The sequence below is a fragment of the Pristis pectinata genome, chromosome 24 (assembly GCF_009764475.1).
Source record: "Pristis pectinata isolate sPriPec2 chromosome 24, sPriPec2.1.pri, whole genome shotgun sequence".
NCBI lineage: Eukaryota > Metazoa > Chordata > Chondrichthyes > Rhinopristiformes > Pristidae > Pristis > Pristis pectinata.
In genome coordinates, this window is record NC_067428.1 from 15,340,600 (window position 1) to 15,367,377 (window position 26,778).

The window sequence follows — 26,778 nt, forward strand, 5'->3', positions numbered from 1 at the left end:
CTCTACACAGCTCTACAATTTTAAAACTCTGTTTTGCTTTTAGGATTGACATTCAGATTGGACTACAAGAACAAAATATTCGATTCATTACATGTTTTTTATGAGATAAAGTAGATCTAAAAAAACAAATTTGATTCATCTATACTACCTCTGTGCTGCTGCCCAAGGTGCACATCAGTCAAATTAATCAGAGTGTGACTCAGAACGTGGGCAGTTTTTTTAAAGAACTACCACAGATGCTGGAAATTTAAAATAAAAACTGAAAATACTAGAAACAGTCAGGTCAGGAAGCATCTATGGAAAGAGAACTGGTTAATGTTTCAGGTCTGGCACCCTTCGCCAGAACCATAGTATTTACATTTTTTAAAAATTCTAAATGACTGTTGATTTCAGCACTCACCAAAACATTGCCAAGATTTGTGCATTTGAAGAACAAAACCCTTGGTTAAATTTATGCAGCTCCTTGGAAACCTACATTATAGAAATTTCTAAATGTGTCAAACAAAGCTTTAAATTTTTAATTGCTCACTGGACCCTCGGAAGCTTCCACTCTTGAACAGCAGAGCAAGTCTGGGAGGTCATTCTTGTTGGTTAAAGTGAGCCTCAGAGGCCACAGGGACTGAAGATGAACTTTTCGATGAAAAGCATAAAGTTCTGGAAACACTCTGCGTCCATGAAGGTTGTAAAGAAGGGTCTTCAACCTGAAATGTTAACTGTTTTTCTTTCCACAGATGCTGCCTGACCTGCTGAGTGTTGCTTTGTTCTTCTCACAGAAGATGATGAATCTCTGGAATTTCTACTCCAAAGGGTTGTGGAAGCTATTTTCGTGTGTTCTAGATTTTCAGCATCTGTATTTTTATGCATATATTTTTATTTCCATGCCAATTTAAAAAAAGGCTGTGGGATATCAAGACCAAAAGGAAAATTGAAGTTTGTAGAATTATTTTACTCTTTAGATTTTTTGTTGGTTTACCCAATGTAAAGTGGATTCAGAATCAACAGCTTGGTGAAGGAATTTGCAAGTTATCTGTTTTGGAATAAAAGAGTAACGTTGTTCTGGTCTTGGTATTTTTTTTGTACATTGTTCTTAGTATGTGAAACACAGTCAAGGCAACATTATTGCAATAGCTTTCCTCATGCTCACTGTTTCAAATCCCTCACTTAATGTTAGCTCAATGTAACCAGCCAGTCCTCTCCAGACTGCACCAGATAGATATCTTTATTAGTCACACGTACATTGAAACACAATGAGATGAACCTTTTGCGTAGTGTTCTGGGGGCAGTCCGCAACTGTTGCCACGCTTCTGGCACTAACATAGCATGCCCACAACTTCCTAACCTGCACGTCTTTGGAATGTGGGAGGAACCCCACACAGACGCAGGGAGAACGTACATACTCCTTACAGATAGCAGCTGTAATTGAACCGGTCATTGGCGCTGTAGTACCAGGCACGAGGGATCGGTGTTAGAATACCGGCCATGGAAGCAAAAAGAAATGGCTGGAGTCCTGGCTCACAGTGCTGTGACAGCAGCTGAAAGACCTTGTGTAACACTGCTCCACTCTGTAGTTCCCCCTACTCATCCACTGCTGAACTCTCACCTGTGTTCACCTGTAGACCCAACCATCAATACACATTCTCGACTGACTGTCCAGTTTCCACCCCCTGTAACCCATGTCACCAAGAGACTCACTCATCTCCTCTAGTCCAGCTGGGTCAGACTTAAAATATGCATTTTTTCTTTTCAAATCACTTTATGATCTCACCTTTTTTTCCATAATCTCCACCAGCTCCTGTGTCTTGGGACATCTAAAGTGTTAAAAGCACAAATGAAAATATAATTGTGGTCCTCAACCAGAGATGGAGACAATTCCGAGACCGTCCAGTGCCTGTTCAACCTCCTCCCTCACTGTCCGAGCTCAGGACTGAAGGACAATGCCCAGATGAGAGGAAGCAACAAGTAGCAACTAACCAAAATGCTTCATGGCATCATTAAACTCAGCTCCAAAACTCCACGTGCAGCCAACAGCAATTTTCCTGGTACCTGAGCTTCACTGGCAAATCCAATGTTCAGTGCCCATCCCTAATTATCTACAAGAAGGGAGTGTTGAGGATGATGAGCTGCCTCCTTGAACCTCTTCAGCCCGCTGGTGAACATGTTCCCACAGTGCTGTTGGGTAGGGATGTTCTACAATTTAGGTGTAGTGATATATTTCCAGATCAGAATCATGCAAGACTTTGAGGGGATCTGCAGGTGGGTGATGTGCCTAAAGCTCTTGCCCCTCTTGGTGGCAGAGGTCATGGGTTTAGGAGTTTGTAAGTGGTATACACTGCTGCCACTGTGTACTGGCGTTGGATGGGGTGCCAATTGAGGGCTAATCTGTCCTGGATGATGTGGAGTTTCCTGAGAGTTGTACTCATCCAGGCAGAGTATTTCATTACACTCCAGATGTGTGCCTTGCATGTCCAAAAGGCTTCAGGGCATCAGAAAGTGAATCACTCACCACAGGATATCAGGCCACTAGTCTACTCTTGCAGCCAATGTATTTATCATCCAGCTGGTCCAGTTGCGCTCCTGGTCACTGTTGATAGCCAGAACATTGACAGTGGGCAACTCAATCATTGTTGGATCCTCTTGTTGGAGGTGGTCGTTGCCTGGCACTTATGTGATTGTTACATGCCATTTATCAGCCAATGCCTGAACACTGCCTGGGCTATGCTGCATGCCAACATGGACTGACTCATTTCCTGACAATTTGCAAATGGAATTGAACATAATCATCACCAAACATCCCCACTTCTGACCTTACGACAGAAGGAAGGTCATTGATAAAACAGTTCATGATTGGATCTAGGATACTGGACTGAAGAACTCCTGCAGTGATGCATGAAGGTGGAGATGATTGCCCTCCAACAATTAGATATTTCCTTTGTGCAAGGTATGACTTAGGAGTCTTCACCACCCCCCCCCCCCCCCATTATGCTTGCTGAGCAGTTTTACCAGGGTTCCTTAATACCACTGTCAAATATTGCCTTGTCAAAAGCACTCACTCTCAGCTCACATCTGAAATTCATCTCTCTGATACCAGGATAGTCCTACTTGTGGATTTTTAGGCAAAAGATAGAAGTCAACTGTGCTGGTTAGGGGACTATGAGGTTGGGCAGAAAAGGGATTGTTGACTGTCAAGGAGACATTACTTTGTAGGGTTAATGGCCCAAGAAGGTCTGAGGTGTAGAAAGCTGGTAGAGGCTGGTTCACCAAACAGCAACCTAGTCTCTAGTGAACAGAGTTCTGCAAGTTTCAAGGGAGATAGATTAGAGCAAGTACAGGCTGGAAAAACTGTGATATTGACCATCTTGTCAATGATTAGTGATGAATAGATCTAGAGGGGGTAAGAGGTCAGAGGATTGGGAATTCAGACGATTAGGGGAGAAAGGGCCCACAGTTGGGGATGAAGGATTTGGTTTTAGTCATTACCAATACTATTTTATTTTATTCCAGCTTGATTTAAATCAATTGAATTCAAATTCCACAGCTGAAGTGAGAGCCTCAAACCTGCAGCTCCAGATCATTAGATACCAGACCAGTAACTTACCAGTGGGATCCTGTGTCATTCAATCCAACATGGGTAATCCCATGTGGGATTCCACAGTTAATTAACATATTCACAACTGTTAAAAATTGTATTCAAAAATGCATTTTTATTTTCCAAACAAAATCTTCACATTTCTTTCAGGCTAGATTAGTATTTTTATAAATGGTTTTCCTCAAAACTAAAATTTTTTTTTAAAGAAGGTCTCTTCCACAGGACACAAAACCTAAGTAAATTCACAGGGTTAATAAAAGATATCACAGTACATTTTCAGAAGTACGAGTCACAGAAATTTCAAGTTGGTGAATTGGGACTGGTGTGAAAATCTTGAAGTTTTCTGATCCTATTGGGATCTGCTCCACTTGAATAGACTAATGCCACTGGAAGGTCTGCACAAAGCTGTATGTGGTAACACCTGAGAATTTGTGATGGTTTACACTGTTTGGTATTCCTGATGAAGAATCAAGCACTTCAGGGACAGCACTGGTTAGACAAAACTCCTTCTGCACTATTTCTCAAAAACCCTGCAGTAGGGATTAGATACAGACCAGTGCTCCCTTCAATGTACCATGAAACATGCAGGGGCAGCAGTGGTTTGACACAGTAAAGTTTGTTTAGGTTTCCTCCAGGTGCTCTGGTTTCCTCCCACATCCTAAAGACATGGTAGATTAATTGTACACTATACATTGCCTCTGGGGTGTAGGTGAGTGATAGAATATGGTGGAGAGGGAGTTGATTATGTAGAGAGAATACAAAATAAAAATGGGATTAAAGTACGATTACTGTAAATTGGTGGTTGGTGTTGACATGGTGGGCCAGGAGCCCATTTCTGTGCTATATATTCCATGCTCCCTGATTTGAATTTCAGTTCCATTTATCTCATCTCCTTGTACATTGATCCCCAATCCTTCCCACAAGTTTTGCAATATTAAAACAAAATAGAAATTTGCTTTCTCTACATCTTGAAGGAAATAACAAACTTTTCAAGCACATCAGCTCTACAACTTCAACCATACTGTCCTAATTATTGAAGATTATTAAGCAATGGAACAAAAAGGGGCTCAGTGTCATCTTTCCTCCTCAGGGTCAGCAGTTTGGAATCCAGTCTATTGGGTCTTTGGAGCAAAACAACTGCAGATGCTGGAAATCCAAAACAAATACAATGTTGCAAGGCTCAGCAGATCAGGTAGCATCTGCAGGGAGAGGAGTTGATGTTTCAAGTCAAGGACCTTTCATTAGAATTGGGGGGAAGAAAAAGAAAATAGCTATGTTAAGATGTAAAGGGGGGGGGGGTGCAGGGGAAAAGGAGAGAACAGAGGGAATTTCATGCTGGATGCAGGCAAAAGTTGGCAAGATTACATACTTCTAAACTGCTAGTTTGAAACAAGGAGAAACAAAGAAACATCTAGCTGTGCATTTCCTGCTAGTTTTTAATCGTTACTTTGCCAAACTTGATCTACACAATGACACAGACATTCCCTCTGTTCTCTTCACCTTTCCCAGACTTTGCAACTTAATATACCCATTTACTCACTTTTCCAGTTAGAAGGATCTGACCTGAAATATCAACTCTGCTTCTCTCGCCACAGGTGCTGCCTGACTGGCTGAGTGCTGCCAGTACATTGTTTCTCATAAAGTAATGTGCTTTTTCTCTCTTGGGCATGATGCATTTCAAAAAAAATGTATTAAGTGTAAAGAGCTCAGAGATTCAACCCAGCTCCTACTGAGTGCAATGTGAGAGAGGAAAGTCACTAGCACTTTATACAAAATGCAATTCATACAAGTGATCAATCATTACGAGGCCTGCATGTAATGCAAATTAACTTGAAGCACAACCAACCATTGGACTGAGAAGACGGAGACACAAGAGACTGCAGATGCTAGAATTGGAAGTGCACACAAAACACTGGAGGAACTCAGCGGGTCAGGCAGCATTTATGGAGGGAAATGGACAGCAGGTGTTTTGGGTTGAGACCCTCCATCTGGACTCAGATGTTTGCATTGAACTGAGAAGTCTGACGACCATTTTGGACCCCAGAGAGAGCAATGAGTTGAGAGATTTTGCCTAGAATACAGGGAGCACTCTCTGCTCCTCCCTGAGCAATGCTACCTGATCTTTAACATTCCATCTGATCAAGCAGATAGGGTTTTGGCTTGACATCTTAATCCAAGGACAATCATAAATAGAAGCAAATTCAACTTTTTGAGCCCCTCTCCACCACCTCCTCCATCAACATCAACTCCACATTCCTGCCCAATCCCTGTAAGCAATCCCTTGGTGGCCAAAAATCTATTCTTTGCAGCCTTGGATATAGTCATTGACTGAACATCCATAGTCCCTTGGGATAACGCTCCAGTAAATAAGTTTCTTCTCAACTCAATCTTCCATGGCAACCCTTTTCTACTAAGGTGGTATTCCTACCAACACTTTCATTGCAGCTGTTATGCAACCACAGATCTGGAAGATCAATGGAAACACAGTGGATATAAAACAGAAACGAGTATTGGTCTTCGCAAGAGACTCCCTCGGGAGATGGTGGAAGCACTTAACTGTTGATTCATTAAAGCACTTTCAGAAAACAACATTTGGGAGTAATTTGAGATTCTCAGAAGAGCTACAGTGTAATCCCTCTCCAGACCCTACCCTGTTCTTTCCCTGCAAAGAATCTACATATGGCTATAACAAATTCTGCTTTAGAACTGCTTCCACTTCCCTCTCAGCAAAGTATTCGAAATGGATACTGATCACTGAGTATAACCACATGACCACTGGGATAGTGGACAGAAAACGACATTGACCCTGGGCTTTTAGTCTAACAAGTCCCATGCCCTTTGATAAGGGGCAGAGTGTGGGACCCAAAATGTGAACCAAGGCAACATTCATCTCCATCACCGAAACCCAGCCCACCTGCCAAGAAATTACTTTCCTATAAAAATACCAACAAATATGGCAAATCAATGAATGATACAATGCAATGCCTTGGAGTTTAAAACAAGCAAATCACAGATAATTATTTACTCTTCCCCATTTACAGAACAATTACCATCCACTATCCTCACTTAACATCCTGTCTCAATTGTGCATGCATGAATGTGATCGTGGACAATTTGGACTTTAAAATCTGATCGCAAGTTTGCAGAGTCCAATGTAGGGGTTTCTGGGCACACCTGGGTGGCCTGAGCATATTCAAGTATTTTAATATTTTTTTCCCCCCCATCTCTTTCCCCCAGACCTATAACACACAGATCTTTGCCCTCCTTTAATTCTGGCCTTTTTATTAGCCCCAATTTCCATTACTCCATCCTTGATGGCTTGCCTACAGCCGTCCAGACTTCCTTCACTGCACCTGTCTGCCTCTCTATCCCTCTCCCTCCTTTTAAAAAAGGCCATAAAACCTATTTTGTCAACCAAGTTTTTGGTCACCTGTCCCAACATCCTATGTGGCTCAGTTACATTGTCTATAATACTTGTATGAAGCACCTCAATATTTATTATGATAATATCACTATACAAATGCAAGTTCATTTCTAAAATTAAAGGCAGCTCCTTAAACAATATGCATTCCTATTGTATGTACATTGCTCTATCTGCACCTAGTAACAGAAATGCAGTACATCAATACTATCCTTTAAATCAGTTAATTACAATCAAAATCCTTGCAGGACCAATTTGCTCCCGAACCAATCGAGGGTGTGCTGGCTTCACTACACACTATGGAAATCAGAGCCATGCTTGCAAAATCACAGACTGAAGTCTCAGCTCCAAATATCAAGGCTCCTTCTTGCGAAACTCCATGAAAACTTAAAGGGATCCAGCCATCAGTCTTCACCTGCTTCAGAGATTTTCTTCTCACCACACTATAAATCCACTCCCCATATTTTCTCAGTTCCTTCTCCGGAAGTATGTCAGGATATCTCCCAAGCAAAAAACAAACTGCTGCAGGAAATCAGCAGGACAGGCAGCATCTGTGGAGGGAAATAGAGAGTCGACATCTTGGGTCAAGACCCTTCATCTGGACTGGGATATCTCCCGACTCCAGTTATGATGCTAATTGAATGGCTTTTGAGAGAATCATTTGGCCCATGTCTATGGCAGCTTTTCAAAAGTTGACTGATATTCCCACTCTTCTCTCATCTTACAGTTCAATCGCTCTTTGGGTAGACTAGTTGTGCCCAACACCACTCATTTTTAAACTTTCATTGTAAGCAGCTGCCCCCCTCAGGCCACAAGTCCACTGGGGAATGTTTGCATCTGCTGAAAGTCTTTGACGCAGAGCCAATTTGAACATGTTTCATTGAAGTTTCAGATGTGGCACCAGTAACGCACAGTAACCAGTAACACACCATTGTCTCCACTCTTGGTTATACTGATGCAGAACAGAGATTGGGGTATAGGATCAAGAACTTTTTCTGGAAGGAAGGATGGTGAGGAGAAATCAGAGGAAGACTCATCCCATGGGTACTAAACTTTCCACCTAAAGCAATGGTGCAACCAGCTTCAATCTCCCCCATAGCATCTAACCCAGCTGAACACAGAGCAACACAAACTCAGTGGAGAGGAACAGCATCAGTTGCTGGAGTGCTGCAACAGACAGATGGCCAAGTGCTTTTTGCAGAACATTGCAGCCCCCAGGGAAACTGGCACTGCCCCAAGGGAAGATCCTATTCCTTAGCAAGTGGCAGATGGACAGCTTTTAGAAATAGCACCAAACTCCAATAACATTCTGCTAGAAACATGGCCATAAAGAGGTCCTTAGAAACATTGGGAAGGGATGGGGAATGACGTAATACTTGTAAGGGAAGTGAACTAAGGGTTTTATAACGAGTCTTACTCGGAAACTCAAAATCCACAACAACAAAAACCAAGGTTTTAAAGTAGCTAAATTAAGATAAAAATTACTTCTCTTGGATTATGTCAACCTAGGTTAAATTACTTAAGCTATGGTTAGTTTGACTTATACCTTACTTAATACAAAATCTAAATAAAGACCGACTGAAGTACAAAGCAAACATTGCATACATAGGCTGAGAGCACATCTTTAAGTCATTATAATATCTAAGTGCCTAAGTGCATCCATCCTCAGGAGCGGTGATTTTAGACTCTGGGGTGAAGTTCAGCAGAGTGTTCAAAGTCCAGTTTTTGGGATTATCTGTCTGGTCACACTATACCACACAACAAAACAATACTTAGAAACAAGAGAACATGCCTGAGGGACAGAGTGAGCGCTTGAGGGAAAGAATAGAGTGCGAGTGACATGGAAAGAAAAAGGGCAGAAAGGGAAAGTGATAAGAATGAGAGAGATGGAGAAAGTAAGAGAAAGAGAATGCAAATAAGAGGAAACAAGCATGCAAATTTTCAAAAGTGGTTCAACACCAGAATGAAAGACGTACACAAAGGGGAGAAACATGTGACTGAAACAATACTGAGACTTTCAGAGATGTAACGAGACAAAAAAATTAACACAAAAAAATTGAAAATATTCATGTTGTCCCGGGCTCAGATTAAAACTACTAACTGGAAAACAATTTTAAATCATATACTTAATGTCGTATTCACTCTGTGTATCTTATGGTTTACAGAAGCCCAAGAAGTGGTTACTTAATATTTTAGTCCTGACTTGGTTTCTTGGGGCTTCAAGCTATAAATGAGATCTGTGCTTTCCCTCCATCCCCAAAGAAAATACAGTAGTTATCAAGTTACAGGCTCCACTCCCACTCAATTGCCCCTCCCCACTCCTAAACAGGTGAACTTTACAATGGCAGCTAGGACCAGGGAAGTTCCCCACAACAGTTTGGAAAGAAAAGTTATGACGTTGACGTTGGGTCCTCTTGTGCCTTTGCCAACTTCCGAAAGCTCAGTGCTCCAACAGGCAGTTCATCTTGGCATTAGAATGCTCCAGCATGCCCAGCATCACCCCAATGATGGTTTGGAGAGCCCTTCCCAACTGCTCAGCTGTGTAAGGCTTCCCCAGTGGAGGGACATGTATAAAGGCTGATCTCCCATGGCTCAGATGCAGAGAGGTATAGTAGGTAAAATCACAGAGGTACCTGGGTGGACAGAGAAATTTATAATCAATTATTTCATCAGCAGTGCAGAAAGCGACTTTTCAGATCACTGCTGTTGCTTACTCATTGACAGAGCTCTCCAATTGACACCCATCCCCCACAATGTAACAAATTTATCTTTTTGATTATTTGCCCAATTGGCTTTTGAAGTCTGCATTGAACCTGCTTTCACCACCTTCTCAGTCAGTGCGTTCAAATCACAACTCACTGAATAAAACATTTCCCATCCCTTCCAAACGGAACCATCCTTTGCCAATTTCATTCAGTTCAGGTCCTCTTGTCACTGACACCCTCACCAATAAAAACTGTATATTGTTTACTTTATTCAAGCAATCAATTTCGGATGTCTCTCCAAAGTTCCTCGATACTGCTAGGATAATTTCTAACTGAAGTTAGAATTTCTGGCTTTGGTTGTGGTGTGACACTCAAAAGCAGGGTGTAGTGAAATACTGTATGGCATTAAAAAGGGAACTAAATTCCTCATTTGATAACACAGGACATTCACGAGTTTAAGATTCAAATCTTTCCTCATTCCAGTATTCAGTTAATTTATCAAAGTTTGACACCAAGCCAGGCAGGTACCAGGATGGGTTGCCAATGATTTATTCAGATAGCGGCATTAAGGAACATCTTAAAGGGGCAGAGGGGTTTAGGGAAGGAACTCCAAAGCTCAGGGTACACCGAGCTGAAGACATGGCTACCAGTGAAGCAAATAAACTTAGTGATATGCAGCAAATCAGAATAAGATTGCAGAGATGTAGAGGGTATGTAGAGCTGCATGAAGTTGCAGATAAAGGCTAATGAGAAGGAATCCAAGGAAGCCCATTGAAAACAAGAGGAAGGATTAAGATATGCACAAAAGAATCCATACAAGGAAATAGGAGTAAGCCACCTAGTCCCTCAAGCCTGCCAACCATTTGATACGTTCATGGCTGATCTGTCCAATGCCTCAACTCTTCTTAATTTCCATATAACCCTTAATTTCCCTTCATCTTCATCGAAGTTTTATCTAACCCTTCTTTAAATGGCTCCAGTGATATCGGAGCAGAAGCCAGCATGAACAGGCACAACCAGAGCTACAAATGGATAGAGCTGGATGGACACCTCACAGTACCAGTTGTGATAATCAAACCAAGAAGAAACAAAGGCACAGACAAGAACTTGTAGAGATGAGCTGAGTAGAATTGAGGCAATGTCATGGTGGGTATGGAGAGGTAGTGTTAAGTTGCCAGAGTTCAGAACCACTGATCAAACGACAAGTTTGAATCTCACATGGCAACAAGACATTTTAAATTCAAGTAATTAAACAAATCTGGAATGCCACAAAGATTCAAAAGTGTTCAATATTTGATAATTCACTTTCCATTATGACATCCCCATCTTACACTCCATGATATAATTGATGTGCTTGATTATCATTAACTTTCAGATGACACAATATCTCTGCAATCTGAAATTCACTTTCTCAATATCATTCATTCATGTTGTTATCCCACTCAATGTTCAAAAACCTGTGTAAAACTCGATTGTTAAACAGCATTTGATCATCTCTTGCAACACAAAAGGGGAGAACGTGGACTGAAAGGTGTCTGCAATCTCCATGGCTAAGTGCATAATCCCCTCTATCAAATATCTACAACGCAGAATACAGCACCCCCCCCTTCCTGAATCTTTTCTCCCTCTTTTAAACTAAACTTTAGTTTCCTCTGCTCATTTCTCTTTATATATCTAATTCACCCCTTTTCCTTCTCCAGTTTCCTGGTTTCTAACTGCATCCTCAAAATGACAGGTACCAGAGAAAGACTGGCCACCCCATCCCTCACCAAGATGTCCGGGTCATCAGCTCATATAGCACAAACTAGCAGTTTAGAGATCCAAGGCAAAAGGGACAAGAGAATCAAAATGAAGAGTGGTATAACACTGTATTCCAGCAAACTCCAGAGCATTGACCCACTAGGATTCCCTACCTTCCCGCGTCCTTTGAAACAGAAATGACCACATCTAGTTGTGGATCCGTGATTTTGTTGCACACAACATCCATGTCGACGATGGATTCAAGGCAGTCTGGCCCTCCCTGAACGCAGCAGTGGGTGTCTGGGCAGTAGCAGCGATTGTCCAACCCTTTGTAGCCCTGGTTGTGCCCACATTTCTCCAACGTCACAGTAGTGGCCATTCCTGAAACTCCGACATGGATGAATAACTGAAAGAATAACAACATATACAAGGATTTGTTGGGCAGTAGTAGTTCCAAAAAGGCTTAAGCTCTCTTCTCTTGCTTCCAGTCCTTATTTTCCCATTCCTATGTCCTCCCTAATTCTCCTACGATCTTTTCCCAGGTCCCAAAAACAACCCTTCCCTACCTCTGCCTTTGACTTTTTCTTCACTTCAAATAATTCTTCTATTGATCTCCCCTTCCCACCACCAAATCCCAACTTTTGAAGTGGAGGCTTTCCTCTGTATCTAACCTGACCTTTAGTCAGCAATGTTCTGAAAAACCTTTACTAAACCCCTCCTCTTACCACAGATGTTAATCATTCACCAGGAGATGCCCTGGGACATTGCTGCAGGCAAAGATAGAGCTGCTCGTCTCTTCTCACTGAAGATCTCTCATTTTCTGCTCGATATAGTTCCATCCCCTCCTCCCCTTTTTTTTTGCCTTTTCCCTCTCTGCAATCCACATCATCTCCAAGTCTTTGTTTCTCTTGCCAACTCTGTGGCACTCTTGCAGTATGTTTTCCTTTAACAACCTGTTCTTTACTCCTATTCCTTCTGCACATTTCCCCACATAAGCATAGTCAGTATGCAATTTAACACATTTGTAAGCTCAGTTAAGTAATACTGTCAATGGCCCAAAGAGCAAAGAACCCAAAGACCCAAAAAGGAATTTAACACCAAACCACACAAGATTTTAGCATGCAAGCAAAAACTTGGCCAAAAAGAGGCAGATTTTAGATGAGCTTCATAAAAAGAGAGAGGTACGGGGATTTTCACAGTTTAGGGTCTTGGCAGCTGAAAGCTTGTCTGTCAATGGTGGAGTAATTAACATGCATACAGAGGTCCAGAGTGGAGATGGCCAGAAATCTTTGAAGGTTAGAGGAGATTACAGTGAGGTCAAGGAGGGATTTGAAAACACCTTTGATTTCCACAAAGACCATACTCTTCTCAATTCCAGAAATACTTGTTTCTTCCTGGTTGGGGCATTAAGGTCCACAGCGTCTCTCTTCAAGGGTAGTGAGTGAGAGGGTCATATCGAGGTAGGAGGTAATGGAAGCCAGAGCAGTGTGAAAACCCAAGGGGCAGTGTGCAGAAATTGAAGTTCTTACTGCTGAGTATCCTATCCCTGCCGCTACTTCATATGCATCTCCCTCACCAACAATCATACAGGAAAAATACTGCCCCATGACACAGATGAATGAACTTGCCTGTCCAATTGCCTTCACATTTAAATTTTTGCACACAACCTTGAGAATTAATGCCACACATTCTTGGAGAAATAAAAACAAATTCGGGTATCTGGGCAAAAAAAAAATCAATTATGGTGGCAAAGAAATATTGTCTAATGTTAGAGGTAAATTTCCAACCACAATATAATAGCCCAAATGTTGGCCCATGCTGACTAACGGAGCAACTGCAACAGGAACTTAAGAAATAGGAGTACAAATCAGCCATATGGCTCGAGTCTGCTCCATCATTCAATACAATCACATCTATCTGCTCACAAACTTCAGTTTAACTTTCCTGTCAGATCTCTGTAGGCACAGACTTCATTCACTTACATCAGCATGATCACCAAGCTTGACTGGCAATGGAATTACCCAATCTTTTCCTTTCTGGCTTGGATGTTGCTGATTAAATAACTCAAGGGCAGTTATATTTTGCAGGAAGAATGTGTCTAACCTCTGGATTATGGCGTTTCCACAGAGAAGGGATTAAATCCAGGACTTTCTGGTACTCCACTGGAATCTCGTACACATATAGATTGACATCATCACCCAACCCAAGCTTCTGTAGTTCCTGCAATAGAGTCAGAAGGTAAAAGACAACAGATAGACCAGTGTCCAGCAAAAGTTACTGGTTTTTGGAAACAAAGTTGGATAAGAACACTTTGAGTACTAATGGAAGGGGTTTCTTGAATACTGCCTGCTTATAGTAAATACTGAAAGATAATTTTTAAGTTACTGGGCCGGCTACTGGAGTCCTCGATCACCTCTCTAGATTTACAAGTTCAATCCCACCACAGCTGTTGCAGAAATTTAAAACAAATTCCAGTAATTAAATAAAATTTGGAATTAGATAAAACTAATAAAAGGTAACTGTGAAACTATTGGACTTCCCAAAAAACACATCCAGTTTACTAATGTCATTTAGGGAAGGAAATTGGTTGTCCTCACCTGGTCTGACTTGTATGCGACTTGAGACCCACTGATGTGGTGGACTCTGAAGTTCGGGACAAATAGGGATGGACAATAAATAATGGCATTGCTAGCAATATATGTGAAGGAATAGAATATATAAAAATGTTATAATTAGCATAGTTAATCTGCGAAGTCCAGGTAACTCAGTCCCAATTGAGGCTGATGTTTCCTGCTCAATTATTTGCCCTGATTGAATTCTGCAGAGCTGGTGGCTTAAAAGAGGAAATGTTCCAAACTGAAAGCACCTCTCCAGGGCCTCACTCTTTCTCATCCCTAATCTGCTCTCCAGGATAACTGAGCTCCTCCAATTCTTGCCTGTTGCTCAGCATTGGTTTCAATCACTCTACTACTATTGGCTGTCCCTTCATGTGGCTGCTCTCTTCCTTTGATGGTCATTAAAACCTATGTCTTGAACAAAGACTTTGGTAGTTCCCAATCAAATTGTTTGTAATTGCTCGTTCCTTCAATTGTATTCTAATACCTTGGGATTTTTGACAACATAAAGGTGCAACAGAAAAGCAAACTTTATTGACTCATAAATGAGAACATAGATTTTGGTTGTAGAGCTTGTGAAATAACTGGAAGTTAACAGGAACTGGAATAGCAGTGAAAATGTGACTCCCAAGTCACTTTGCAGCAGGTGTAATCAAACTAAATTTAATGCCAAACTCCATATGAAGATTGGTGACCAAAAGCTCTGTCAAAGTTGTAATTTTAGAGGGTGCCCTGGAAGAGAGAAGATTAGGGATAGGAGCCCAAACAGCAGAATGCATTGCCTTGTTGTGTCACTGGTGGCTAAATGTTCAAGAACAAGAGGCTGGAGTAGCAGTACAGAATCTGAGGACTGAAAGACTGGAATAAAATTCAGGAGGTAGGAAAGGGTGAGATTAGGCAGAAATCTAAAGAAGGCTGATAATTTAAAAATTAAGTGTGTACTTAGCTGGAAGCTGGTGTGAGGCAGCAAGTACAGGGTGACAGATGAGGGGGGTTAAAGGCGAAGGTGGAGAGGTCAGAGTACACCAGGGCAAGGGTCAGAGTGCACATGATGATGGGTGAGTTAGGACATGGACAATGAAGATTTGGATGAGCTGTTATTTACATACAACAGACTAAGGGAGTCCAGACAGATGTGCACTGGAATAGTGGAATCTGGAGTAATGAACAAGATTTTGTGATAGAATTCATGCAAAGAATGATTAACCAGAACAGGACTACCATTTTAAAAACGTACAGATTAAAAAAAACATGAACAGAGTGGTCACATTTTGATGATTTACATTATTACATGGCGCTAAATCAAAGGCTGTAAGGTTTAGTCTATCTGTAGTTGATAAATGCATCAATTGTTTGAGAGTTTGTGTTAAACTTCTTAGAGACAGCTGCCACCAATACCTACAGACCAACTTAAATGGTGTACATGTCCACAAACACCCCATCTCAAACTACACAGAAGAGGACAGCCTGCACTGTCACCCTTAAATAGAACAGCCCATCTGCTCTAACGCAGTCCACAAAACATCACAAGTGGGATGGTGGAATGCCTCATATCTGACAATGAAAGTCTTTGTTGTTTCTTAATAACAAGCATTCAGACTGATGACATGAATTGTGTTATTTTCTGTTATACCAGAGTTTCTCAACTCTGTCTGACCTACCCTCCCTGACCAAGGCCAAACCCACAGCTGTACTCAACTTTTGACCAACCATTCCTCCCATCAGTCAGTTTGTCCAGGAATCTTGTGCTCCCAACTCAGCCTAACAAGTATTTAAGGAGGCAAGTTCATTAATAAATTTTGAGGAACCAAACCCAACAAATATAAACTTCTGACCTTCCATTACAAACAAAAATTACACAATACCAAGTTAAAGCACAGAATCCTTAACTGAATATTGTTTAGTATAAAATATATAGTTTACCCTAAAATAAAACACATTAACTCACCATTACACAGGATAATGATAATTGTCAGGACAGGGCAGAACAGGAGCCCTTGAAACCAAAAGTTGACACAGCAGAATGCAACTCTGACCTGGAATAATAAACTCAGGTACACCAGCCTACTGTCTCCCAAACAGTCATGCACTCATTTCCTTGGGAGATCTTCCCTCCATAATTTTCAACTCCGTAGTACCCCAGTGCCACACAGCCCACTTCTACCTTCTGCCCAAAATCCATAAGCAGAACTGATTGGGTAGACCCATTATTTTGGCTTGTTTGCCCCACTGAACTTATTTCTTTCTGCTTTGATTCCATCCTTTCTCCCGTAATTCAATCCCCTCCCACTTAGATCTGTGACACTTCAGATGCTCTCCTCCACTTTTACGATTACCTGGTTCCAACTGGTTCACCTTCATTACGTACAATCCCTCTACACCTCCATCCCACCTCTGGAGGGTCTGAGGACCTTCCACCTTTTTCTTTTTAAAAACAGCCATCCAATTTCCCTCCACCAACACACTCATTCACTTGTCTAAAGTTGCCCTCTCATTAAGCAACTTCTCCTTCGACTGCATTCACTTACCCTGGATCAAAGATGTTGCTATTGGCACTTACATGGGTTCAAGCTATGCCCTTCTTTCTCTGGGATTCATGGAACAGTCTTTATTTCAGTCCTACTCAGGCCCACTCCCTCAACTTGCTCTCTGGTACATCCAATGACTGTACTGATGCCATTTTCTGCACGCATACAGATCTTGAAAATTTCATCAGTTTTGCTGTATTTTCACCCTGCTCTCACCTTCATATGGTCCATATCTGGCTCTTCCCTCCCCTTTCTGGATCTCTATGTCTCCATCTCAGGGATAGGCTAGCTACAAAGTTCTATTACAAGATGCCCACAGTTACCTTGACTACCTACCACCTGACCTCCTGTGAGAATCCATTCCATTCTCCCATTCACCGGCCCCATCACATATTTCCCCCAAGAAAATGAGACTTTTTGCACAGATGACCCAAATTGTCTTCCTTTTTCCCCGAGCTGCACCTTCCCCTCTACCATAGTGAACAGATCCCTTGACTATATCTCCTCCATTTCCTGTACCTCTGCTCCCAACCAATCTCTCTCCTACATGGAGCTCTCCTGGTCCTCACCTTCCAACCCACCAGCCTCTGCATTCAACGAATTATCCTTTGCAATACCCACCAATTCCAACAAGATTACACCAAAAGATACACATTCCCCTTCCTTTCAGCATTTTGAAAGGATCACCCCTTTCACAACTCCTTGGTCCACTTAGCACTTCATCTTATGGCACTTTCCCCTGCAATCACAGAGGATGCAACAGCTGTCTTTCATCTCTTCTCTTCGCACCATCCAGGGACCCAAACTGTCCTTTCAGGTGAAGCAGTGATTCATTTGCACTACTTCTATTTTAGGGTACTGCATTTGGTGTTCACAATGTGGTTTCTTCTATATTGGAGAAAGCAAAAGCAGATTGGGTGGCTGCTTTGCAGAGGACCTGTGGTCAGTCCAAATGAGTGATCCAGAATTTTTAAGTTGCTTGACACTTTATTATCCATCCCAATCACACACTGAGCTGTCTGTGGCCTCCTGCACTGTTGCAAAGGTAGCCCAATGCAACTTGGAGGAACAACTCATTTTCTATCTGGGCATGTTGCAGCCCTCCAGATCATCAAATTCTCTAACTCACTCTTTCCGTCTGTTTGTGCCACAACTAGGCCTTTCTGCCCATAATCAGTTTGGCTCAGGGTTTTTTTCTTTGATAGTGCAGTCTGGTCTGCTGGACACTTCTCACGGCCTTGCTATTAACAACGCACTGCATAGATGAAGAAGTGTGCGTTTCAAACTGCTACATTAACTTGTTTGGTTTCACCCTATCAGATGTATTCCCTTTGTTCTACTCATCCCTCCCTCTCCTTGTGACTGAAAACTAACCCATTTCCGAAAGGTCTCAGACCGGAAATGTTAACCATTTCTCTTTCCACAGATGCTGTCTCACTTGCCAATTGTTTCCAGCATATTATCCAACACCTGCAGTATTTTTAATTTACATTCACAGGCACTTTGATCAATTGTGCTCAACAGATGTGCATTTTCTTTTGTCATTCTGATAATGACAAAGATGGTAGGTCCCAGGGAGCAATCCCATTCGTCCCAGTAACTCCCTCCTTATTTCTCTGTACCACCTTAACTTATTCTCTTGCATGCATGTCCATCAACTCCCCTTTTGATTAAGTTTTCCACTTACCTACACCAACCAGTAATGTACAGTTGCTAATTTACCTACCAGCACATTTTTGGCCCATGGAAGGAAATGGAGCATGCAGAAGGATCAGCTGCAGTCTGGGATAGCTGCATCAGTGTGTGTGTGTGTGTGTGTGTGTGTGTGTGTGTGTGTGTGTGTGTGTGTGTGTGTGTGTGTGTGGGGGGGGGGGTTGCTGCTATATATTCATTGGAGGTAGCAAGAATAGGCCAAGTGGAGTTACAAAAGCTTAAATGGAATCAAAAGGGATAATCCCAAGAATCATTTAGAGAAACAACTTGTGTTTGCACAGAGCACTGAACATAGCAAAATGCCCCAAGGGACTTCAGGACTATGACAAGATAGTTTTCGGTCACAGATAAAGATAGATGACTAAAAGCTTGTTCAAAGTAGGTGGTTTTAAGGATAGTCTTAAAATAGAGAGAATTCCAGAGTTTAGGGGTTAGGCAACTGAAAACAAAGAAATGATAATAGGGAGATTAAAATTGAGGATTAGCAGGGAGCCAGGATTGAAAGAGATCACAGGCTGTAGTCTAGTGGAGGAGTGAGACCACAGAATAATTTGTTATCGAGAACAAAAATTTTAAAATTGAAGCACTGGTGAGTGGGAGCTAATGCAAGTCAGTAAGCACAGGATAAAGAGTGCACTTGGATGAGCTCAGTGGGTAGAACATTTGCAGGAGATTGTTGGAATATTTATATCTTGAGGTAACAATTCTGAGGATGCAGTTTCAATAAATGAGCTGAGGTAGGAGCAGAGAGGTGATAAAGAATTATAGGGGCAGATCTTTATCTCATGGTCAAACAGGGTGCCAATCATGACAAGGCACAATCAGAATGATATCAGCACAGGAGACTACTCAGCCCTCCCAGCTCACCAGAAGAGCAGATGTTGCTTGACCCAATTTAAACCTGTGTGCTCTGGTTCTCCATGTTTCCAGCCATGGGAATAATTCATCTGTCAATTTTATCTAGACCACATTACTTGGAGCAACTATCCCATCTCTTCCCAACTTTCTCACTGACAACAGTCCCAGCTTTTCCTGCCTTCCCTGTAACCAGGTCCCTCAATCCTAGAACCGTTCTGATAATTTGTTTTTGCACTCCTTCCAAGGCCTTCACACATTTCTTAAAGTGCAGTGATCAGCATTAGAACAATAATCCAGTTGTAGTCAAGCTAATGGTTTTTTAAAAGCTCAGCGCAATTTCTGATCTTACATTATGCCTCCGGTTATGAAACCAAGACCCAGTGTCCTTTTAACCACTTTCTCAACCTACCCCGCCTTCTTCAATGTGTATACACCAGATCTCCATCGCTGAATCACTCCTGCAATTATATCATTCACATTTTAGATTCAAATATTCATAGTTATACAGCACAGAAACAGACCCTTTGGTCCAACTTGTCCATGCCGACCAAGATACCTATCTTCAGTAATCCTATTTGCCTGCATTTAGCCCATATATCACTCTAAACCTTTCCTATTCATATAACTGTCCAAGTGTCTTTTAAACATTGTACCTGCCTCTACCAATTCCTCTGGCAGCTGGTTCCATACACCCACCACCCTCTGGTGTGAGAAACTTATTCCTCAGATCTCCTTTAAATCTCCCCCCCCCCCCCCTCACCTTAAATCTCTGTCCTCTAGTTTTAGATTCCCATGTCCTGGTAAAAAGACTATCTACCCTACCCACTCACCTCAATTTTATTAACTTCTATGAGATCACCCCTCAGCCTCCTCCGTCCCAGGGAAAACCGTCCCAGCCTATCCACTCTCCTTATATCTTAAGCTTTCCAGTTCAAGTAATATTCCTGAGAATCTTTTCTGCACCCTCTCTAGCTTAATCACATCCTTCCTACAGTGTGGTGACCAGAACTGCACACAATACGCCAAGAGAAGCCCAATAACAATTTGTACAGCTGTAACATGATGTCCCAATTCCTATACACAATGCCTCAAGCTGATGAAGGCAAACATACTATTTGCCTTCTTCACCACTCTATCTACTACCAAACCAATTTTGTATCCCATTTGCTACCTCAGCCTGGATCCCATATATTCTAACCTTCTGGACCAGCCTACCATGCAGGATCTTATCAGAGGCCCTGCTAAGATCCACGCAGACTATGTGCAACACCCTGCCCTTGTTAATCCTCTTGCTCACCTCTTCAAATAACCTAATCAAATTTATGAGATATAATCGGCCATGAATAAAAGTGCTAACTATCCCTAATCAGTCCTTGCTTTTCCAAATGCAAAGAAATCCTGTCCCTCAGAATCCCTTCCAGTAACTTTCCCACTACTGATGTAAGGTGCCATTCTTCATTCTTTCTAATGCTTCATTTCAGTGTATTATATTTCATCTTCCTTATGTCTGTCCATCTACTACACTTCCAAGTTAAGGGCTGACTGGAGATTTAGAAATTGTTCCTTGTATCAAGTGTTTGGGTACAATCAGGAAGATTGGCAGCCTTAGCACTGACCTGTGAGGAAAACCATTGTCCACCTTCCCGCAGTTCAAAAACAATTTTAACCCTGCATTATGCCCCAGTAGCAATTTCTTATCCCTGCTACCACTGCCACTTATCTGATGGGCTTCATTGCTGATGACAAGACTTGTTTTTCACTTCATTGAATGTCATGTGGTAAGTATTTGATGACAATATTGGAAATCAATAATCCCAGCTCCAGAGCATCAGTTCAGAGGTTCCTTAGGCCAAATCACCTTCAGCTGTTTCATCAATTATCTTCCCTCCATCCTTGGGGCAGAAGTAGGATAGTGCACTGATGACTGTGCAATGTTCAATTCCATTTGCCACTCCACAGAAAATGAAGCAGCCCACGTCTGCATGCAGCTGGGCCTGAACAACATTCATGCATGGGCTGATGGGTGGCAAATAAAATTTTTGCCACAATAGTTCCCAGAAATGGCCATCTTAGCCAAGAGGGTTTAACTACCTACCACTGACATTCAACAACATTACCCTCATTCAGCATCCTGAGGGTCACCACTGATCAGAAACACAAATGGATCAGCCACACAAATACCATAGCTACGAGAGCAGGTCAGAGTTTGGGTATCCTACACAGAGTGACTCATCTCCTTACATCCCAAACCCCACTACAAGGCACTAATCAGGAACATGATGGAATATTCCTCACTTGCCTGGATAAGTACAATGCCAACAACACTTAAACTGATCATTCAGAACAAAGCATCCCACTTATCGCCACCATCAACCATCTGAATTTTTTAATCCCTTTGTCACCAATGCAGTGGCTGCAATATCGACCATCTATAAAATATATTACAGTTACTTATCTAGACTACTCTACCCCGTGCTCTCTGTCACTGAACAGGTAAGGGTAGCAAGTACACAGGAACACCATCAACTAGATGTTTCCCTCCAAGTTGCCCAACATTGTTATTTAAAAACATCACGGGTCCTCCATCATCACTGGATCTAAATCCTCAAACTTCCTATTCAACAGCACTATGGGAGTACCTTCATCAGAAGGATTACAGCTCTTCAAGGTAGCTCACCAGCACCTTCACAGGCAATTGGGGATGAGCAATAAATGTTGGCCTTGCCAGAAATCCTCAGGTCTTAAAATTTGAATTAAGAAATCAGCTGTTTTGGCCTCAACTATCTGAGGCAGATCATGACTGATGCTTAAAGACAATTCACATGGTTTGACTGATGATGGAAATAGTGAGTTTGGCAAAAATTCAAGTCACAAGCTGCAGTGGGACACTGGGTGTGAGACTTGATCTCTATGGAAATGCAAATAAACTAAATGCTCAGTCTTCTTCATTCACAACCTAGCTTGGTGGCAAGAATTTGGGATCTTTTATCGTTTGGTACAGAGTGTGAAGCAGCCTGGGCACCTTTCCATGCTATTAAAAATTTGAAGACCAGCAGACTAATCTCACAGCTGAAGGATGAGAAGAATTTTAAAAGGATCAATATATACCAAAGAATACTAATTAAACTCTGCAGCAATCTGATCAGTCTACAGTTGTCATTTGAACGAAATGTAAAAGGCCCTATCTGCTTGCTCCAGGGAAAGGTCCCACTGCCAATATTTCAAATGGAAGCAGGGTTTCCCCTGACATTTTGATCAACATCAAAATGGAGGGTTATGGGCTGTGTAGGAGGGAAGGGTTAGATTGATCATAGAGTAGGTTTATATAGGTCAGCAAAACATCATGGGCTAAAGGCCCCTTACTGTGCTGTACTGTTTTATGTTCTAACATTTATCTCCCAAGTAAAACCATTCAACAAATTATCTTATCACAATCAAAATGTTGCTCATAGGAGTTTGCTCTGCACAGCTTGGCTTCAAAATTTCCTTCGTTACCACAGGGACCATACTCTAAAAGTGAAGTGCTTTGACGTATCCTGAGGTAGTGGCAGTTATTACAGAAATGAACGTTCATTGTTTCTAAATGTTTGCCATAGATATGGACGATGTTACTTGGATTATTAGTGTGACTTTCTGCATATTGTTTAACACCAGTCTGTCCATCTGAATGTGTAGCAGCTTCAAAACCAAATGGTTGAAATTCTGTAGTGAATAATTGCCATAAATGCAAAACTGGTCTTATAATGTAGCCACTGTTCGACCGGGACATATTCATGAAAAATACATCACAGCAAAAATTTGGATCACAATCATAAAAAAAGCTTGCTGGATAACTGCTAAGGTGCATTGCCAAAGGTGGTGGGATCATAGCTAATCAAATTGTTGGTCTCAACTCCACTTCCTTGCTCAATCCACAAAATCCTTTCTCCTGAAGTCCAAAAATCTATTTCAGCGTTGAACATACTTAATGACTCATCATCTCAGCCCCCTTGTACGCAGAATCCCAAAGATGCACAACCAAGGCAAAGAAATTCCTCTTCACCTCAATCTTCAATGATCACCGCTTTAGCCTGAGACAATGCTCCCTACTTTTCAATTTCCCCCTCCAGAGGGAACATAAAGACAGTATTTACCTTCCCAAGCTGCCTCAAAATCTTCTGTTTTATTGAAAATTAACTCTCATTCCTATAAACTCCAGAGAGTGTTGGCCCAATTTGGTATTGATTAATTATTGTCACTTGTACCAAGGTACAGTGAAAAACTTGTCTTGCACACTTTCGTACAGATCAATTCATTACAGAGTGCATTGAGGTAGTACAGGGTAAAAACGATAACAGAATACACAGTAAAGTGTCACAGCTACAGGAAAGTGCATTGCAGGAAGACAATAAGGTGCAAGGTCAAACAAGGTAGATTGTGAGGTCAAGAGTCCATCTCATCGTATAAGGGAACCATTCAATAGTCTTATCACAGTGGGATAGAAGCTGTCCTTGAGCCTGGTGGTATGTGCCCTCAGGCTCCTGTATCTTCTGCCTGATGGGAGAGGAGAGAAGAGAGAATGACCCGGGTGGCTGGGGTCTTTGATTATGCTGGCTGCTTCACCAAGGCAGTGAGAGGTGTAGACAGGAGGGGAGGCTGGTTTCTGTGATGCACTGGGCTGTGTCCACAACTCTCTGCAGTTTCTTGCGGTCCTAGGCAGAGCAGATGCCATGCCAAGCCATGATGCATCCAGATAGGATGCTCTCTATGGTGCATCGATAAAAGTTAGTGAGTGTCAAAGGTGACATGCCAAATTTCTTTAGCCTCCTGAGGAAGGAGAGATGCTGGTGAGCTTTCGGGCCGTAGCGTCTACGTGGTTGGACCAGGACAGGCTATTGGTGATGTTCACTCCTAGGAACTTGAAGCTCTCAACCTCAGCACCATTAATGTAGACAGGTGCATGTACACCACCCCCTTTCCTGAAGTCAATGACGAGCTCTCATTTTGCTGACATTGAGGGAAAGGTTGTTGTCATGACACCATTTCACTAAGCTCTCCATCTACTTCCTGTACTCCGACTCATCATTATTTGAGATACGGCCTACTATGGTGGTATCATCTGCAAACTTGTAGATGGAGTTAGAGCAGAATCTGGCCACACAGTCATGAGTATATAGGGAGTAGAGTAGAGGGCTGAGGACACAGCCTTGTGGGGTACCAGTGTTGAGAATAATCGTGCTGGATGAATTGCTGCCTATCCTCACTGATTGCGGTCTGTTGGTCAGAAAGTCAAGGATCCAGTTGCAGAGGGAGGTGTTGAGTCACAGGTCTGAGTTTGGTGATGAGTTTGCTTGGAATTACAGTATTGAAGGCAGAGCTGTAGTCAATAAATAATAGTCTAACATAGGTGTCTTTACTGTCCAAATGCTCCAGAGATGAGTGTAGGAAGGGAGATGGCGTCCACTGTAGACCTGTTTTGGTGGTAGGTGAATTGCAGTGGGTCAAGGTTGTCTGGGAGGCTGGAGTTAATGCGTGCCATAACCAGCCTCTCTAAGCACTTCATGACGGTGGACGTCAGAGTCACTGGTCGGTAGTCATTAAGGCATGTTACCTTGTTTTTTGTAGGTACTGGGACGATAGTGGTCTTCTTAAGACAGGTGGGAACCTCAGATTGAAGCAGGGAGAGGTTAAATATGTCTGCAAATACCCCCGCCAGCTGATCAGCACAAGATCTGAGCACATGGCCAGGGACACCATCCAGGCCAGATGCTTTCCTTGGGTTCACTCTCCGGAAGACTGATCTTACATCCTCGACGGTGATCACAGGTTCAGTTGCATTGGAGGCTATCAGGGTTGGTGGTGACAATCCACTCCCCTTCTGTTCAAAATGCACATAGAATGCATTAAGCTCATCAGGAAGGGTTGAGCTGCTGTTGACCAAGCTGCCCGACTTCGTTTTGTAGCCAGTTATAGCATGTAGGCCCTGCCACAACTGACGGCTGGTCTGGGACTCTATTTTGAACTGATATTGTCTCTTGGCATTCCTGACAGCTTTCTGGAGGTCATATCTCGATTTCTTGTAAAGGTCTGGATCACCTGATTTGAATGCAGCAGTCCTTGACTTCAGTAAGGAGTGGACCTCCTGGTTCATCCATGGTTTCTGGTTTGGGAACACCCATACTGTCCTCTTTGGTACACAGTCCTCAACACACTTGCTGATAAAGTCCATCATGGTGGTGGCATACTCATCAAGGCTGGCAGCTGAGTCTTTGAGCATGGTCCAGTCCACTGTCTCAAAGTAATTGCAGAGAAGCTCATCTATTTCCTCAGACCAGCATGACATGACTTTCTGTACTGGATCACCCCGTTTCAGTTTGTGTGTATGCAGGGAGAGCAACCTGGTGGTCAGATTTACCAAAGTAAGGGCGAGGGGGGACTTGGAAGGCATCCTTGATGGTCATGTAGCAATGGTCAAGGGTGTTAGGGCCCCTGGTGGGACAGGAGATGTGCTGGTAGTACTTTGGTAACACACTTGAGGTTGGCTAGGTTGAAGTCACCTGCAATAATGAAGACGACCTCAGGATATCCTGTCTCAAGGTTGTTGATCACAGAGTATAGTTCATTGAGTGCAGGCTTCATGTCCGTCTGAGGTGGGATGTAAACTGCCATCAGGATAACTGAAGTGAACTCCTGTGGCAGTAATATGGTCAACACTTCACCATTAGATATTCCAGGCAGGGTGAGCAGGAGCTCGCCAGGACTGACTTTACTCAATTGGCCCTAGGACGATACCATCTTCCCAGGAATCAATCTTGTGAACCTTCTCTGCACTGCCTCCAAAAAGATTGACTTTCTCAGAAGTTTAATATTTGGCATGTCACCATATACTGTAATAAGCTTTGACAGATGCACTGTTGAAAGTATCCTGACTGGTTGCATCATGGCCTGGTAGAGCAATTCTAAAGCATAGGAACACAAGAAACTGCAGAGAGTAGTGGATGCAGCATGGTCCATCACAGGCACAGCCCTCCCCACCATTGAAAGCATGTACATGAGGTGCTGCCTGAAGGCGGCAGCATTTATCAAGGATCTCCACCATCTGGGTCATGCTTTCTTCTTGCTGCTACTGTCAGGCACACATCACCAGGTTCATGAACAGCTACTTTCCTACAACCATCAGGTTCTTGAATTTTGACCTGCAGAAACCCTAACTCTACCTCAGCAGCAGAACAGTACAGACTATCTCTTGCACTACCACAGACTTGTCTCTGATTGTGGTTTTGTTTTGCACTAATATCTGTCTTTTCTTCACTGTTTTGTATAATTTATGTACAACTTGTCTTCTGTGTTGTCTGAATCTACGTCTGTAATGCTGCTGCAAGTTTTTCATTGTACCTGTACCTCACTGTACTTGTGCACATGACAATAAATTTAACTTGAATTCTATGCAGTACTTCAGGTATGCTCTTACCAAATTTCTGAACAGTTGTAGGAAGACTTCCTCCTTTTGTACTTATTCTGAAGAGCCACACATATCCAGCAATTAGCTATACAGATAAAACAGTCATCAGTTTACACAAAAGATCCATTAATCATTTCATGATCCTGTTAATCAGCTGAATTCCCAACCAAA

At 42.3% G+C, this 26,778-nt stretch overlaps 1 protein-coding gene across 6 annotated transcripts in view; it reads right to left on the reverse strand.

Moving 5' to 3' along the window:
* Positions 1-3,694: 3,694 nt before the first annotated feature.
* pgpep1 (pyroglutamyl-peptidase I) overlaps positions 3,695-26,778 on the reverse strand; it is a 48,660-nt gene continuing 25,576 nt past the window's right edge. For 5 of the 6 annotated variants that reach the window (XM_052038140.1, XM_052038139.1, XM_052038138.1 and 2 more), the window contains 3 exons: positions 13,556-13,672; positions 11,626-11,858; positions 3,695-9,640 (listed from right to left, as the gene is read on the reverse strand). In XM_052038140.1, the coding sequence (XP_051894100.1) occupies positions 9,448-9,640; positions 11,626-11,831 (399 nt within the window). In that variant the 5' untranslated portion in view covers positions 11,832-11,858; positions 13,556-13,672 and the 3' untranslated portion in view covers positions 3,695-9,447. Of the gene's footprint in view, positions 9,641-11,625; positions 11,859-12,018; positions 12,104-13,555; positions 13,673-26,778 lie in introns of those variants that run through there. The other variant, XM_052038141.1, reaches the window with a different exon arrangement.